The sequence below is a fragment of the Pogoniulus pusillus genome, chromosome 19 (assembly GCF_015220805.1).
Source record: "Pogoniulus pusillus isolate bPogPus1 chromosome 19, bPogPus1.pri, whole genome shotgun sequence".
Classification (NCBI taxonomy): domain Eukaryota; kingdom Metazoa; phylum Chordata; class Aves; order Piciformes; family Lybiidae; genus Pogoniulus; species Pogoniulus pusillus.
Window position 1 is genome coordinate 11,431,395 of NC_087282.1, and position 16,062 is coordinate 11,447,456.

The following is a 16,062-nucleotide window of genomic DNA, read 5'->3' on the forward strand; positions in this document are numbered from 1 at the left end:
GTGCTTGTCTGTGTGTCTGTCCCGGATAGATGGGTGCATGGATGAAGGGGAGAGGGAGGGAGGGGTAGATGGATGGACAGATGAGCAGACAAGGGGAAGGAGTAAGGTCTGCTGGAGGTGAGCTCATGATGCCCATTATGCAACTGTGCTACAAAGGTGAGGTCAGCCTGCTCTGCCCTGGGGGGATTCTCAGCCTGTACCAATGGGACAAGGGAAGCAGCAGCAGCAGCAGCTGTGGGAACTGTCTCTGGTGACAGCCACCCCAGCATCATCCAGGACAGTTCCCCTCTGAGTCAAATGCTCTCAGAGGATTGATACCACCCACGGCCCTGTTCTGACTCTGGGCATCAGGAGCAAGACTCAGCCAGTGTGGGAAGGGAGTTTTGAATCAACCACCCCCAGGACTACCATCACCACCTGGGTGGTGGTGAAACTCGGTGATGGGTTGGGGAATCCCACGTTGTCACCTTCCCTGGGTGCCCCCAGCTCACTCCAGTGTGGTGTCTGCAAGGGTTGCTAAGCAGCTGCAGATACAAATATCTGCAGCCCCAAGATCTGCTGCCTCTGATCCACCCTGCAGCAGAAAACCAGACTGGAGGAGCTCAGGGTTGTTTGTTGTGGGGTTGCCTGGGCAGGACTTGGGTTTCACTCCTTGTTTCTTCTGTGGTTGCTGCTTGGGCTTCTCACTTCAAGAAAGATATTGAGGAGCTGGATCAGGTCCATGGAAGGGCAGTGAAGCTGATGAAGTGTCTGCAGAAGAGCTCTGCAGCTGAGGGAGCTGGGGGTGCTCAGGCTGAAGAAAAGGAGGCTGAGGGGAGACTTTCTGGCTCTCTATAACTCCCTGAAAGGAGGCTGGAGCTGGGTGAGGTTTGGCCTCTTCTACCAAGGAAGAAGTGACAGGACAATCCTGATCTAGGGTAGGGTGTCCCTGCCCATGGCAGGGGGGTTGGAACTAGATGATCCTTGTGGTCCCTCCCAACCCTGACTGATTCTACAATTCTGTGACCAGAGGAGATGCCCTCAAGTTGCCTCTGTCTGGACATGAGGAACAACTTCTTCCTCATAAAAGCTGTCCTCATGTGCAACCTAAACCTCCCCTGGGGCTCTTCTGCAGCTGGGGAGACCAGGGCCTCCTGGTCACGCTTATGGGGCAGCTGGAAAGCCGAGGCTGGGGAGGGCTGAGGGTGCCCCAAGCAGTTGGTGGGGCAGGTTGGAAGGGTCCTTTTGTGCACGTGCAGAGGAGGTGCTGCAGAAACGATCATTGGGAAGGACACATCCTGCAGCACGTCAGTTCCTCCCCTGGGATCCCTTCCCCCGCAGCTCAGAGGAGCCTGGACCAGGATCAAGGAGCCCGGACCAGGATCAAGGAGCCCGGAGAGCAGCAGGGTCAGGCTGGACTTGGTGTGGAGCTCTGCAAAGGGTCCTTTGGAGCTGCCATGGTGGGAGGCAGCAGGAGCCTGCCAGCTGCATGCTGCTTTTCATAGAGGCAAGAGCAGGGCACGCAGAGCCACCGCGGGGCGGGAAGTGGTTAACCAGAGTGGGGGCATCTGCAGAGGCCTCCTGCCTGCACCTTTTCCTTCCAGCCCAGCTGCAAAGCAGCCTTTCTGCAGCCTGCTGTGGTTATCTCCCAGCTGAGCTGCCACCACGGGTCCCATCTGCCCTTCTACAGGCTCTGCCAACTCGAGAGATGTTGAGGTGCTGGAAGGTGTCCAGAGAAGGGCAACAAAGCTGGTGAGGGGCCTGGAGCACAGCCCTGTGAGGAGAGGCTGAGGGAGCTGGGGGTGTGCAGCCTGCAGAAGAGGAGGCTCAGGGCAGAGCTCATTGCTGTCTGCAACTACCTGAAGGGAGGCTGTGGCCAGGTGGGGTTGGGCTCTTCTGCCAGGCAAGCAGCAACAGAAGGGGATAGAGTCTCAAGTTGTGGCAGGGGAGGTCTAGGCTGGATGTTAGGAGGAAGTTGTTGTCAGAGAGAGTGATTGGCATTGGAATGGGCTGCCCAGGGAGGTGGTGGAGTTGCTATCCCTGGAGGTGTTGAAGCAAAGCCTGGCTGGGGCACTTAGAGCCATGGTCTGGTTGACTGGCTAGGGCTGGGTGCTAGGTTGGACTGGCTGAGCTTGGAGGTCTCTTCAAGCCTGGCTGATTCTATGATTCAGTCAGCCCCCTCCTCTAGGCTGGGGGCAGCTGTGATGCCAGAGGAGCACCTGGGGCTGTGATCAGGCATGGAGGTGGGAGGTGGAACAGAGGTGGCCCACAGCCATGGAGGGGCTGGCTGGCAGCCACCTCTTTGTCTCACTGCAGTCAGCAGCCTCCCTGATGACCACCACCACAGGGACTGTCTCTGGGCAGGTACTGCCTGTGCCTCCCTGTGCTCCTCCTCCACAGGAGGAACAGATGAGATGCCTGATGGAGACATCCTTCAAGGCTCATCAGGAGGCAGGGCAGGGATGCAGGTGTCAGCACAGACACTGGTGGAGCTGGATGTGCTCCCTCAGCCCCTGCAGGCTTCCTGTTCCTTGATGAGGCTGTTTCTATCTGAAGGGATCTCCCCAGCTTCAGTGGGGTTAAGAAGAGTCACCAGAGCTCCCCTAAAGAAACCAGAGGTTGAGTTTCCTTCTTCACACTCCACTAACACCATCAGCCCTGGGAAAGCACGTGAGTTATTTCTCCACCACCCACCACTGCACAGAGCTGCTGCTCTTGCTGAGCTCCAAGCCTCACAGCAAGGAGGACTCAATATTTAACTGCAGCTTTGGGCTGGGACCTCAGCAGTCCCACTGAAAGTTCTCCTTCATCCCCATGTACCTGTGGCTTCCTGGTCCTCTCCAGACCAGCTCCAGCTAGCTCCTTCTCCTCCAGCAGCCCAGGAGGACACTTGTGTAGTGCTGCCCAGGGCTTGGAACCATGTCCCTCCAAAGAGGGAAGTCCCCAGCTGCCCAGACAGACTGGCAGTGGTGATGCAACAGCCTGGGGCTATTTTTGGAGGTGACCCAACCCTGGAAGTGCTGTCTGCTGGTGCCTTTCTCCCCTGCCAAACCCTCTCACATGTGTCTGGGGGGATCTTTCCACAGTTATGGGAAAGGAGAAGTAGGACCTCCTGACGTGGGGCAGGAGCTGTGTGAAGCCAGAGGCAGCTTTCGTTGTGTGTCAGGTTTCTCCTCCAAAGGTCTTCTCCCACCACAGCAGCTCTGACCTTCAGCTGCTCCGGGTCCTCGCTGAGGTTTCTCTCAGGTGGAGATGGAGTCGGTTGCCCCTTTGCAGGCACTTTGTGTCTCCTTCCCTGCTCAGCCCCCACCCCGTGCTCCTCCTCTGACTTCATGCCCCAGGTATCCAAAGAGACAATGCAGTGGTGGCAGCCAGCAGCCATCCTGTCCCCTCGTCCCCCCGGGTCACTTCCCGGGATTGTTCTGCTCCTCTCGGACAGGGGCTGGCTGCCGGCCCCGGGAGCCGACGAGCCTCGCCTGCTCCAGCTGGTGGCATCTCGTTCAGAGCGCCGCTGGGGACACTGCAGAAGGTTGTCCTTTGTGGCTGCTCTCTGTGGGATTTCTCCTGCCCACCTCTGCCCTTGCTTTGTTAGGAGCTCCCTGTCTGCCCCACCAGAAGATACCTCTGCTAGCCCTGGACTGTGAGGCAGGAGCACCACTTCCATTGAGTTTCTGTCCTATTCCCATCCCATTTTTATCCTATTTTAGTCTCATTTCCATCCTACTTCCATTTCCACCCCATTTGTATCCCGTTTTGACCCCATCCTATTCCCATCCCCAGGCCCTTTGGCTGATGTTGCTGAGATGTGCTCAGGATGAGTTGACCTTGATGGGACCAGAGGAATGTGTTGGGTGCAGGCTGGGGCTCCCTGCCAACCTAGCCAGCATTGACCTCCTAATTAACCTAATTAATGTGATACCAGGAGGGTCCAGCCCTGCATTCCCCCTCCTGCCCACATTCCAGCAGGGGCTAAGCCTGCAGAGAAGCCTCCTGGACTCAATCCCCCTGGTTCTTGGCACCAAGTGGCTCACACTTGGGTCATGCAGGAAACTTTGGACCTGAAATGGCCTTTTTTAGCCTTAAAATTCTTCCTGGTTTGGTCCCCATGGCACCCAGCTGCAATATCCCTACCTCCTGTGTCCCAAGTGTCTTGGTGTCTTGCCCACCATGGGGCATGGTTGGTGAGAGGTCACCACCAAACCATGGCCCTCAGCACCACATCTCCACAGCTTTGAAACCGCTCCAAGGATGGGGACTCCACCACTGCTCAGGGCAGCCTGAGACAACCCTCAAGGGGAAGAAATTGCTCCTCATGTCCAATCTAAACCTTCCCTGGGGCAACTTGAGGTCATCTCTTCTTGCCCTACCACAGCAACAAAGAAGCAGGAGGGGGAGTATCCAGCATCCTCCCACCTTGTCTGCAGCCACTAGTTATCCCCTTGGTGATGGATCTGCTGCCCCTTGCCTCTCTCACTACGCTTTCCTCATCTTGCCATCCCAGAATACCCCAGTCCAAAGCCCTGGCTACTCCAGGACCCATTGCTGCCATGTTCTAAACCACCCTGGATCTGGCATCTGATCTGCAGAGCACAGACCAGTGGTGGAGTCCCCATCCCTGGAGGGTTTTCAGAGCTGTAGAGAAGTGATGCCAAGGGAAAGGGTTTAGTGGTGACCTGGCAGTGCAGGATTAGTGGTTGGACTTGATCATCCTGAAGGCCTTTTCCAACCAAAAGGATTCCATGGTTGTTTTCTTCTCCCCCCCACCCCCCCCCCCCCCCAAGCCACATGTTTCCAGCTTCTGCTATTTCAGGGCTTCCTGTTTCTCTGAGCCCAGCAGCTTCCAGCACTGGGGACCAGCAGGGATGTCCCTATGTCCCCAGGCCTGACTTTCCCATTCAGCAGGGAAAGGTTTTTTCCTTCTGTTAGTGAAGCTCCTGGACAAGTGGAGCAGAAAACAATGGGCAGGAAATCAGGGATGGGGTCTGCTTCCTGCTCCTGGAGCTCTGCCCTTGGAATGTCTGCAATTACCTCCAGGTCTGGGTTGCTCTTCCTGAAGGTCCTCCTGCTCAGAGCAGGACAGCAGTGGAGTGGAGCAGAGCCTTCTATTTCCTGCTCTTCTTCAACCCCACAGCCCTGTCCTCCTTCCCACATCACAGAATCATTTAGGTTGGAAGAGACCTTTCAGATCATCAACCCCACAGAAAGCCTTCTGCTGAGGTTCCCATGTTGCACCTCCCTGCCCCAGTTATTTTGGGTTCTTCTCAGCCTCCAGTTGTGCAAATAAGGAAATAAATCAAAGCTGATTTTCCAGATCTGAGTTCTTCTGCTGGGGAAATGGTGGAGCTGGCAGTCCAATGGGAGCTGGCTGCAGAGTGCTGAAGGCAAGGACTTCCTCTGCAGGATGCCACTGTCTCACCAAGACCTGGGGATGGTATCTTGGGGCAGAAGAGGACGAGGAAGGGACCAAACCTACAAGAGGGGCAGAAGAAATCCACACAGTGATGCATGTGCTGGGACGCTGGGCAGAGGATGTGTTCCTGTTGCCCATGGAGAGGGACCTGCTGCCCACTTGCTCCTCTCCATCAACCCCAACAGCCTGATCATGGTGGAGGGGGAAGGTGGAAGGACAAATCCAGCAGTTTCTGCTACCAGGAGAGTGGTGGGGGCCTGAGAACGTGAAGCTCAGCTGAAGCCAGGGTTCACCTCATCAGGACTTGAGGCAGGGTCTTTCCTCTGCTAAAGGACCTTCACTCACTTGGCATGGTGCTAGTGCCACCTTCCCAGGGTGCTGTTAGGGCGAGCATAAAGTGTCTCTTCTGCCATGTCCTGAAAACAGAGCATTGGCAGCCCCACTATGACTGATGTTCCCCCTCTGTGCCACCTCTCCTGGTGGGACACGGGAGACCTGAGGGTATCAAGAGTGCCTTCTGAGGAAGGGCATCTTCCCAGGAGCCATCTGAGGAGACATTCCTCGGGGGACTAAATGCATCTGTGCAGCTTCTCCATCCTAGGAGCAGCTGGGAGGCTGCAAAGCGCCCAGCCCAGGAAGGAAGAGCTGGAGGCTTGGATCCTGCCCTTGTCTCCTTGCCATCTTCTGCTGTCTGCTTGATGGGAACACTTCCAGCAGCATCACGCCACCACGTCTGCTTCTGGATTGTCTCCCAGCAGCAACTGGCTACCCTTCCAGGCCCAGACTGGTTCAAAACCAGCCAGGTTTTGATCAGTCTCCGTGGGAAGAGGAGGAGATGACACCGAGGGATACCCGAGGAGCTGCAGCGCGGTGCTGTTGGCTGGTGGCAGTGTGCTGTCCGCACCAATGCTGCCCTCTAGTGTCACCAGCTCGTACTGCCTGCAGCGGTGGTCTGCCTTAGGGGCGGATCGCAATGGAGAGGGTCAGAGATGGGGCTGAGCAATGGGGACCAGCGACGCGGGGAGCGGGCAGAGACTGAGGAGACCAGAGATGGGGTTGAGCGATGGCGGAGTGTCTGCGATGGTGGGGTCAGTTGCGGGGGAGCCAGTGATGGGGTATGAGGGTCAGTGATGGGGAGAAGTCAGTACTGGGGAGTCAGCGATAAGGGGGCAATGATAGGGAGGAGTCTCTGCCGGAAAGGTCAGCAGTGGGGAGAGTCTGTGATAGAGGTGCCAGTGATTGAGGGGAGTCGGAGATGGGGTTAAGCCATGAGGAAGGGGGAGTCTGGGATACGCGTGTGGGGGTCAATATTGGGTTGTATCTGACGAAGAGGTCAAGAGGGGGGTTCTGTGATTCAGCAGTGGGGGTCAGCTAGGGGAAGGCAGTGATGGAGAGGGGGGGTCAGTGATGCAGAATTTCTGATGGAGATCAGCAGTGGTGGGAAGGCTTGCAATGGGCACTGTGCTGTGTGGAGGAGGCGGGTCCAGGGCAAGGTGGTATCATTGACTCTGTCCTCCCTCAGGGCCCCTCCGCACCCACCTTCCCTGCCTTTACTCCCCCCCCGCGACTTCGCGGCGAGTAGCGCTTTAGGAGCGCGGCGCCCACACCCAAGATGGCGCCGGAGCGGCGTGTCCGGGCTTCATCCGCCCGCAGCACGCATGTGCGAGGCTCTGCTGCCCGGCGCGCAGGCCCCGCCCCCGCCCCGCCTCCTTGGGGCGGAGCCGGCGCTGGCGCAGGTGCCGCGGCAGGGGGGCCCGGGCCGGGCCGGGCTCAGCGGCGGGACCGGGGTGAGACAGCGGAGCCGGGAGGGGCCCGAGCGAAGGGGAGAGCCGGGACAGGCGGAGATCCAGGACAGCCTGCCTCTGCGAGGGGAGACCCGGGGCTAGGCCTGCGGCAGGCCTGGGAGGGCCACCTACGGCAGGCCTGGCGAGCCCCGGGGCTGAGGAGGTCGGGTGGGAGGCTTTGTGGGGCTGAGCCTGCGGTCGCTGCTTCTTGCCCCGGGTTGTGCTCTTGGCCTGGGGTGGGTTAGGCTACCTGGAGGAGGTAGGCAGTGATGAAATGGGTGAGTTCCCGGCTGCCCGGGCTGGGCCGGGCGGTTCTGCGGGGCTGGGTGTCCCGGCCCTGCTGGCTCTCCTGAGCAGCTCTTTCTCTTCCAGCGGCTCGCAGGAGCACCCGAGGCCGGGCAGGAGCAGCTGAGCCCTGGGAGAAGGTACCGATGCCGCTTGTTGGATGGGTAAATGATCCTCTCCTAATCCAGATTGACTTTCTTGGGGGGGGGGGGACATACACTGAGGGCAGAGAACTGCTGAGCCTAGACTACCTGTGGGCAAGAGCTGGTGTCCTTCTGGGCTGGTTTGGCTGCTCAAGGAACATTCCCGTCTGAAAGGGCTTCCAGGAATGGATGAGGGGAGAGATAGGGCACTGGAGTTTGGGAATCCTTTAATACCGTGTATGTAAGACCAGCTTCTGGGAATTGGGAGCTGTTATCCATCCAGGTTTTAAAGGTTTGGTTAATCTTGAAGGTTGGACCTTGATTATTTTGCAGCCAGAACACAAGGAATGGTTTAGCTCTTGGCACCTGTGCAGGGCAGGTGTTGGTGGAAGGCAAACTTCATCCTTGTCTGGGTGTTGGGGCTTCTGTTCAGGGCTCCTATGAGCACCAGCACCTGAGAGGCAGCAGGAGCCTGTGGCTGGCAGGCTCTGCCGTGCCCCTGACTGCCTTTGTTCCCAGGAGAACATGAGCACAGGGCTGGTTTTGTTTTGAAACCACCGTTGTCTAAAATAGAGAATTGTTTGTCGTTTTTTTGGGAGGCAGCAACCAAATCAGCTTGATACTGGCCTGAGCTGGAGCCTTGCTGAGCTGCTCCTTCCTGGAATGGCCTCCACCTTCTGCATGGTGTCAGGTGAAGCTCTCTGCTGGCTGACCTTAACGTGGTTATCCCAAAATATTGGTGGAGTTTTGGGTTTGCTTTGCCCAGGATGTCGTGGTGGTGTCACTAAGGGTTATTCTCCATCCCTGGAGGTGTTTAAGGCCAGGCTGGATGAGGCTGTGGGCAGCCTGCTCTAGGGTAGGGTGTCCCTGCCCATAGCAGGGGGGGTTGGAACTGGCTGCTCCTTGTGGTCCCTTCCAACCCTGACTGATTCTATGTTTCCAGTAACTTCAGGAGCTGAATGTTTGGGGAGCAACACTCAAAGAAAGGTGGTTTATTTGATGGGGTTGTGCTGTCCCTGCACACAGAGGGAAAACACAACAGAAATTCCCTTTGCTTTTCCTATGGACTTGTAGGTTGAGATTTTTGACTACCAGAGAGCTAGAAAATCCCCACAGGCACTGAAATACCAGAGCTGGTTTTGCTTTTCCCCTCTGTGCTTTGTGGGAGGCTGCTGGGAGGGGTTGTGCCACACTGTGCCACGCTTTCCACTCCTCTCGAGTCCCTCACATACAGCAGAGCTTTCTGCTGCCGTTTGCTCTTGGCAGCGCTGTGACCTCTCAGGGCTGGGTGACACCGTGAAGAAAGATTTCTCTTTTCATCTGAGAGCTTCCCTCGGTGATTCTGCAGCGTTGTTGTGTCCCACTCGTGCTTAGTCTGCTTTGCTTTCCCGAAGGACAAGCCCCGGAGCTGGAGCAGGAAAGGTGGCAGTGCCAGCCGGGCTCCGGGAAGCGGCTGGTAATGACACGTTGTTCTCCTGGCCCTCCTTGGCTTGGCCAGGCCGAAGGCTGCTTGGGCAATTGTCACGTTGCAGCGTGCAATTAGCAGCTGGAGATGCTTTCTGCATGAAGAGCTGCCCTTCGTCACCGACTGGTTGGGCAGGAGGGGCCGCGGGGCCAGCTCCTGGCTTGGCAGCGGTGGCTGCTGGGCACGCAGGGCGCAGCGGGGAGGGGTCGCGGCAGCAGGGCAGCGCCTGGGTGCTGCGGGGGCGCCGGGAAGCATCTCCTGCCGCTCCCGGGGTCGTGCTGCAGAGCCTGAGGGCGGCAAGTGCAGGGAGATGGATGCGGCTTTGCTCTGCTGCCCTGGGAACGGCGTTTTCCAGGACGCATCTGTGAGCAGTGGGATCCTGCCCTCGGAGCCGGCTGCTGGCTGTAGCCTCTTGGGCTCTCTGGGCTCACCTGCTGCTTCTTGGTGCTGCTGAGGCAACGCCTCAAATCCTAGAGGCAGTTTTGGGCCAGGAGGATGTGGAGGGACTGGAGAGGGTCCAGAGGAGGGTTGCCAAGCTGGTGAAGGGTCTTGACAACAAGTGTGGTGAGGAGCAGCTGAGGGAACTGGGGTTGCTTAGCCTGGAGAAGAGGAGGCTGAAGGGAGACCACACTGCTCTCTACAGCTCCCTGAGAGGAGGTTAGAGCCAGGTGGGGACTTTTCCCTGCTCCCAAGGAACGAGTTACAGGACAAAAGGAAACAGTCTCCAGTTGCTCCAGAGGAGGTTTAGACGTGAGGAACAATTTCTTGCCCTTGAGGGCTGTCAAGGCCTGTCCCAGGCTGCCCAGGGCAGTGGTGGAGTCCCCATCCCTGGAGAGGTTTCAAAGCCCTGGAGATGTGGTGCTGAGGGCCATGGTTTGGTGGGGCCCTGGCAGTGCTGGGTTTGTGGTTGGACTCCACAAGCTTAAAGACTTCTTCCATGCAAAATGATTCTGAGTCTAATTTATTGTTCCTGAGAACCCATCTAGAGGTTCAGGAGAGAGTCAGGCTGCTTATTTCAGGGACTGTAGCTGCTTTAAGTCCCTTTTGCCAGAGAGGATGAGGAAATGTCTTTGTCCTTTGAGGACATTGGCCTTGTGGGTAACTACAGGTCATTTGGACACTGAAAAGTTGCAGCTCCTGGGTGGAAGATGAGCTATTGAATGTGTGTCCTGGTTTTGCAGGAGGCAGAACCTTCTGCAGAAATTCAATGAGTCCCCAGAGCTGCTCCAGCCACTCAGCCCTGCTGGTTGTCTGCCAGCTGCTCCTGGCTCACTGTGAGGGGTTGTGGATCTGGTGGGCTTCCAGAATGTGGCTTTTAGAATGAATCACAGAGTGCTTTGGGTTGGAAGTGACCTTTAAAGGTCATCTAAGCCAATTCCTCTGCAGTCAGCAGGGACAGCTGCAACTAGAACAGGTTGCTCAGAGCCCCAACCTGACCTGCAATGGTGCCAGGCATGGGGCATCTCCTGCCTCTCTGAGCAACCTGGGCCAGGCTCTCACCACCCCCTGTGCTAAATGTTTCTCCCTTTTTTCCAGCATGAATCTCCCTCTTTGAGTTCAAACCACCCCCTGCTTGTGCTGCCACCACAAGCCTTGCTCAAAAGTCTATCCCCAGCGTTCTGCTCAACCTCTTTAAGCACTGGAAGGTCTCCCTGGAGCTTTCTCTTCTCCAGGCTGAGCAACCCCAATCCCTGAGGAAGTTCAGTGACCCTTCCTAACAGGGCTCTGTTCTCCTCTTGTGACCTCTTTTCCATTGTGAGCTTTTCTGAAGGCTTTTCTCAACCTGGATTTTGTGGAGTTTGGGGGTTTTGTGTTCTCCTTGTGCCTCAGGAAATCCCCCTTAAGTCCTCTGGAGCCTGGATTTTGGTGATTTGGGTTCACTCTGCCTTGTCAAGCAAGAAGCAGAGCTGCTCTCTCTCCAGAATCAGTCAAAGTGTGGTACCAAGTCGAGCTGCTTGGATTTCAGGGAGTGCTCTCAAGTGTTTCCAAAGCAAACAGAGAAGTGAAGGTGCTGTGCTTGCTGGAGGAGACAAAAAGTACCTGGCACTTGGTTTATGAGGTGATGAGTGTCCAGCTGGACCTTGCTGCAAGCTTGACATGAAACTGGGCTCTGAGATGAAATTATTGAAATCTTGGGTGTGTAGCCACGAGGATCCTTCAGGAAAACAAAAAAAGGAGGAGAAGAAAGTGGTGTTTGATGTGAGGTGATCTTGTCCTGGTGCTTGGTTGGGCTTTCCTTGTCTCACATGGTTGTGGGCAGAAGCTTTCTGCATCAGATCTGAAGGAGGCAATGCTCTAGGACACTGGTGTGTCCCTCTAGTCGTGCTCCTCTGGCTGCAGAAGGGCTGCCCTGGTGGCACTGGGCTGGGCAGTGCAGTGAGGCTGGTGGCAGTGGGTTGACTGGCAGCACTGGTGATGCTGAAGCCCAGCACGGGGAGCAGCGCCGGGCGCTGGGGCCGGGTTGGCAGCGCTGGGTGGCAGCGGCGTGCCCTGGTGACCAGGGCTGTCATCTGAGTCACTTCCAGGCGTCACCAGAGCGACCCTGCTGGGTTTGGCTTTGGTGCTTCCCTTTGCCGGGCTGCGCTGGGGGAAGCCAGCAGGGGCTGAGAGGTGCCTGGGAGCCGTGCGAGGAGGTGACCAGCAGCAGGATGGCTTGGTGGCACCGGCAGCCCCTGGGTACGTAGGTGCTGCGGGCACCTCCTGAGGCTGCTCCTGAGCTGGCAGCTGGGAAGCGCCGTGGCGTGTGGTGGGAGGTGAAGGTGAGGTGAGAAGAACCTCCTGGGCTTTTGGTGCCCAGCTGCAGCCCGGGGAGGTGGCAGCAGCCTGCAGAGGGAGTGCTCCTGTAAGAAAAGCCTTCAGGCTGTGTCCCCGGAGGCTGCTCCAGCAGCCGCAGGGAGCTGAGTTGGCACCTTCTCTGGCCTGGCCGTGCTGCTGGCTGTCCCCTGGCTCTGCTGCGAGGGGCAAGGGGGTGCTGGTGGGCTCAGCACTGTGAGGGTGGGGGGTGGGTCTGCCACTTTGGGCCGTGCCAGGGCTTGTTTTGCGTGGCTGGTGGCTTTCCTGGGGTGCAAGGGGAAGTGCTTTCTGCAGAGCTGGACATTCCTGCTGCTGGCAAGTGCTGGTTGGCTCCTGCCCTTCCTGCAGCGAGGCTCAGCTGCACATGTGGTTCCTCTCTCGTTCTCACTGGGAACTCTGGGTGTGTGCAAGAGAAGAGCAGCCATGGGCTCCTACCTGGTGGAGATAGAGTCGTGGAGCCACAGCGTGGTTGGCTTGGAAGAGACCTTGCAGATCGAGTCCAGCCAGGGCCCCAGTGCAGCCAGGGCACCCCCAAACTGTGGCCCTCAGCACCACATCTCCAAGGCTTTGAAACCTCTCCGGGGATGGAGACTCCTCCACTGCCCTGGGCAGCCTGGGACAGGCCTTCATAGTCCTCAAGAGCCTGAAATTGTTCCTCATGTCTGACCTAAACCTTCCCTGGGACAACTGGAGGCTGTTTCCTCTGGTCCTGTCTCTTGTTGCTGGTGAGAAGAGACCAACCCTCACCTGGCTCCAGCCTCCTTTCAGGGAGCTGCAGCGAGCCAGGAGGTCTCCCCTCAGCCTCCTCTTCTGCAGGCTGTACCACCACCACCCCAGCTTTCTCAGCTGCTCCTCACCAGCCTGGTTCTCCAGAGCCCTCACCAGTTTTGTTGCCCTTCTGTGGACACACTCCAGCCCTTCAATGTCCTTCTTGGAGTGAATGGCCCAAAACTGAGCCCAGGACTCAAGGTTTGCCCTCAGCAGTGCCCAGTACAGGGGGACAATCACTTCATTACTTCTGGCCACACCATTGCTGATCCAAGCCAGGATGTTGGTGGCCTTCTTGTCTGCCTGGGCACACACTGGCTCATCTTCAGCTGGCTGTTTACCAACCTCCCCAGGTCCTTTGCCATGGGGCAGGTTCCAGCCACTCTGCTCCCTGCCTGGAGCCTTCATGGTGTTGTTGTGTGCCAGATGAAGGACCTGAGATGAAAGGATTCCCACATCAGGCTGAGGAGCAGAGGCTGTGTGTGTAGGATCCCTTGTCATGGAAGGATTGTCCTCTGGGGCTGAGCTTGGCCATGCAATGTCCTAAACCTGTTCTCTCTGAAGAACCTTGGCACTCTGTCACTGCTGTGTTTGACTTTCCAGGTCAGGTGCCACACTGGCACTTGATATTTGTTTCTGGCACGTGCCAGGTTGGACAAGACCTTGAGCAACCTGGTCTAGTAGATGATATCCATGCCAGTGCCAAGGGGGCTAGAACTAGATGATCTCCAAGGCCTCTTCCAACCCAAACCATTATGTGATCTATGAATCTAGAGCAAAGGCTTTGCTGGGAGTTGTGAACCTCTGATTTGGTTCCATTCTAGCCCAACCCTTGGGTGGCATCACTGCATTTCTCCCTCACTTGGGAAGAGCAGTCTGGCCTCCTGGTCTTCAGGACTAAGGGTCAAGTACTTGCCACAGAATCCCAACGTGGTGGGGTTGGAAAGGACCTCTGGAGATCATCCAGTCCAACTCCCCTGCTCAAGCAGGGGCACCCACAGCAGCTTGCCCAGGATCACAATGACCACCTGGGGCTGGAAGCTCTCCAGAGAAGGAGACTGCACAACCTCTCTGGGCAGCCTGCTCCACGCCTCCAGCACCCTCACACCAAACAAGTTTCTCCTTCTGCTCAGATGGAACCTCCTGGGATCCAGTTTGTGCCCACTGCCCCTTGTCCTGGCCCTGGACACCACTGAGAAGAGTCTGGCCCCAGCCTCTTGCTCCCCACAGGTCCTTTATCTCTTGCTGAGCACTGCTCAGATCTCCTCTCAGGCTGCTCTTCTGCAGGCTCTGCTGCCCCAGGGCTCACAGCCTGTGCTCCTCACAGAGATGCTCCAGGCCCCATAGCATCTTCCCAGCCTCCCCTGGACTCTCTCCACCATTTCCCTGTCTCTCTTGACCCACACTGTGGTTATCAATGGGGATCTTGCACCATCTGTTTCTCCTCATGGTCAGTTGATGTTTGTCTCTCTCTGCCAGGTTTGGAAGCTCTGGCCATGGATCAGAAGAGTTACCGCCGGGGGAGCTTCCAGAGCAGCACCAGTGATGAGGATATGCTGGAAATAGCAGGAGCATCTCTGGACTTCACCGTGGCAGATGATGACCCACCACTCGACAGGGAGATGGGAGGTAAGCCCTGCCTTTCACAGTGGCTTCTGGGAGGATTCTGTGCCCAGATACTGGGCTTTAGTGAGGCTGCACCTTGAGCCTTGTGTTCAGTTTTGGGCCCTGTGGTACAAGAGAGATGTGGAGGTGCTGGAGTGGGTCCAGAGGAGGGCAGAGTGGGAGGCTTGGCTGATCCAGCTGAAGGCTTTGTGGTCACCCTTTGAGACCTGGACAGACTGAGAGCTGAGTGAAGAGGAACCAAATGAGGTTCAACAAGGACAAGTGCAGAGTCCTGCATCTGGGGAGGAAGAATAAACTGCACCAGGACAGGCTGGGAGGTGATCTGCTGGAGAGCAGCCCTGTGGAGAGGGACCTGGCAGTGCTGGTGCATAACATCCATGGCACAGCAATGTGCCCTTGTGGCCAAGAGGGCAAATGGGATCCTGGGGTGCATTAGCAAGAGAGTGTCCAGCAGATTGAAGGAGGTTCTCCTGCCCCTCTGCTCTGGTGAGACCTCATCTGGAGCACTGCCTTCAGTTTTGGGCTCCCCAGTTTAAGAGGGACAGGGATCTGCTGGAGAGGGTCCAGCAGAGGGCTATAAGGATGCTGAGGGGACTGGAGCACTGCCTGGTGAGGAGAGGCTGAGGGACCTGGGGCTGTTTAGAAGACTAAGAGGGGATTTAATCAGTGTTTATAAACACCTGAGGGCTGGGATCAGGAGAGGGGGACAGGCTCTGCTCACTGCTGCCTGTGACAGGACAAGGAGCAATGGATGGAAGCTGCAGCACAGGAGGTTCCAGCTCAACACAAGGGGGAACTTCTTTACTGTAAGGGTCACAGAGCACTGGAACAGACTCCCCAGAGAGGCTCCTGGAGTGGAGCTTCCTTCTCTGGGGACTTTTAGGGCCTGTCTGGATGCACTCCTCTGTGACCTGAGCTAGAGTGTGTGGTCCTGCTCTGGAGCGGGGCTCGGACTTGATGATCTCCTTTGCTCCCTTCCAACTCTTAACATCCTGTGATCCAAGCTAGGGAATGGTCTGGAGAATAAATCATATGAGGAGCAACTGAGGGAGCTGGGGATGGTTAGTTTGAGGAAGAGGAGGCTGAGGGGTGACCTCATTGCTGTCTACAGCTACCTGGAGGGACATAGTGGAGAGGCTGCTGCTGGGCTCTGCTCACAGGGAGTTAGGAACAGAACAAGGGGGAATGGCCTCAAGCTGAGGCTGGGGAGGTTTGGATTGGATGTTAGGAAAAATTTTTTTCGTGGAGAGAGTGGTCAGGGACTGGAAGGAGCTGCCCAGGGAGGTGATGGAGTCGCCCACCCTGGGTGTGCTGAAGAGTGGTTTGGATGTGGTGCTTGGGGCTGTGGTTTAGGGTGACTCTTGTAGAGTAGGGTTCCAGGTTGGACTTGGTGATGCTGAGGGGCTCTGCCAGGCTGCATGGTTCTGTGATGTTTACTGTGTGGGTCCCACTGGCCTCTCTTGCCTGGAACACAGGATGCTTGCCCTGAACAACGTCTTCATGTAGGACCTAGGCTGACTGTGACTGGTATCAGCAAGAGCACACCTGCTTCCTGACAGCTGGAGCTCTCCCAGAGCTTGAGCCAAAATGGAGATGTTCTGGGAGCTTCAGGCTTACTTCAGTCCAAACTGATTCAAAGTGGTCTGTGGTGGATTTTCATGCCTGCTCCTGTGCAGTTTGTTGTGTGAAACCCCCCCGTGAGGAGCACTTCCTCCACTCTTATCTCCTCTGGTTTGGACTTCAGCATTTTTGTCAATACAAGGAGGTAGATAAGACTTGCTTTGGTGTTTTTCCATGCTCCTGAGTTGT

The 16,062-nt window shown here is 56.9% G+C and overlaps 1 protein-coding gene across 3 annotated transcripts in view; it reads left to right on the forward strand.

Annotated features, from left to right (window-relative positions):
• Positions 1-7,100: 7,100 nt before the first annotated feature.
• Positions 7,101-16,062, forward strand: part of LOC135183931 (H(+)/Cl(-) exchange transporter 5) — a 33,060-nt gene continuing 24,098 nt past the window's right edge. Inside the window, exons 1-3 of one of the 3 annotated variants that reach the window (XM_064159265.1) lie at positions 7,101-7,176; positions 7,546-7,622; positions 14,107-14,256. In XM_064159265.1, the coding sequence (XP_064015335.1) occupies positions 7,619-7,622; positions 14,107-14,256 (154 nt within the window). In that variant the 5' untranslated portion in view covers positions 7,101-7,176; positions 7,546-7,618. Of the gene's footprint in view, positions 7,177-7,216; positions 7,433-7,545; positions 7,623-14,106; positions 14,257-16,062 lie in introns of those variants that run through there. The other 2 variants (XM_064159267.1, XM_064159266.1) reach the window with 2 other exon arrangements.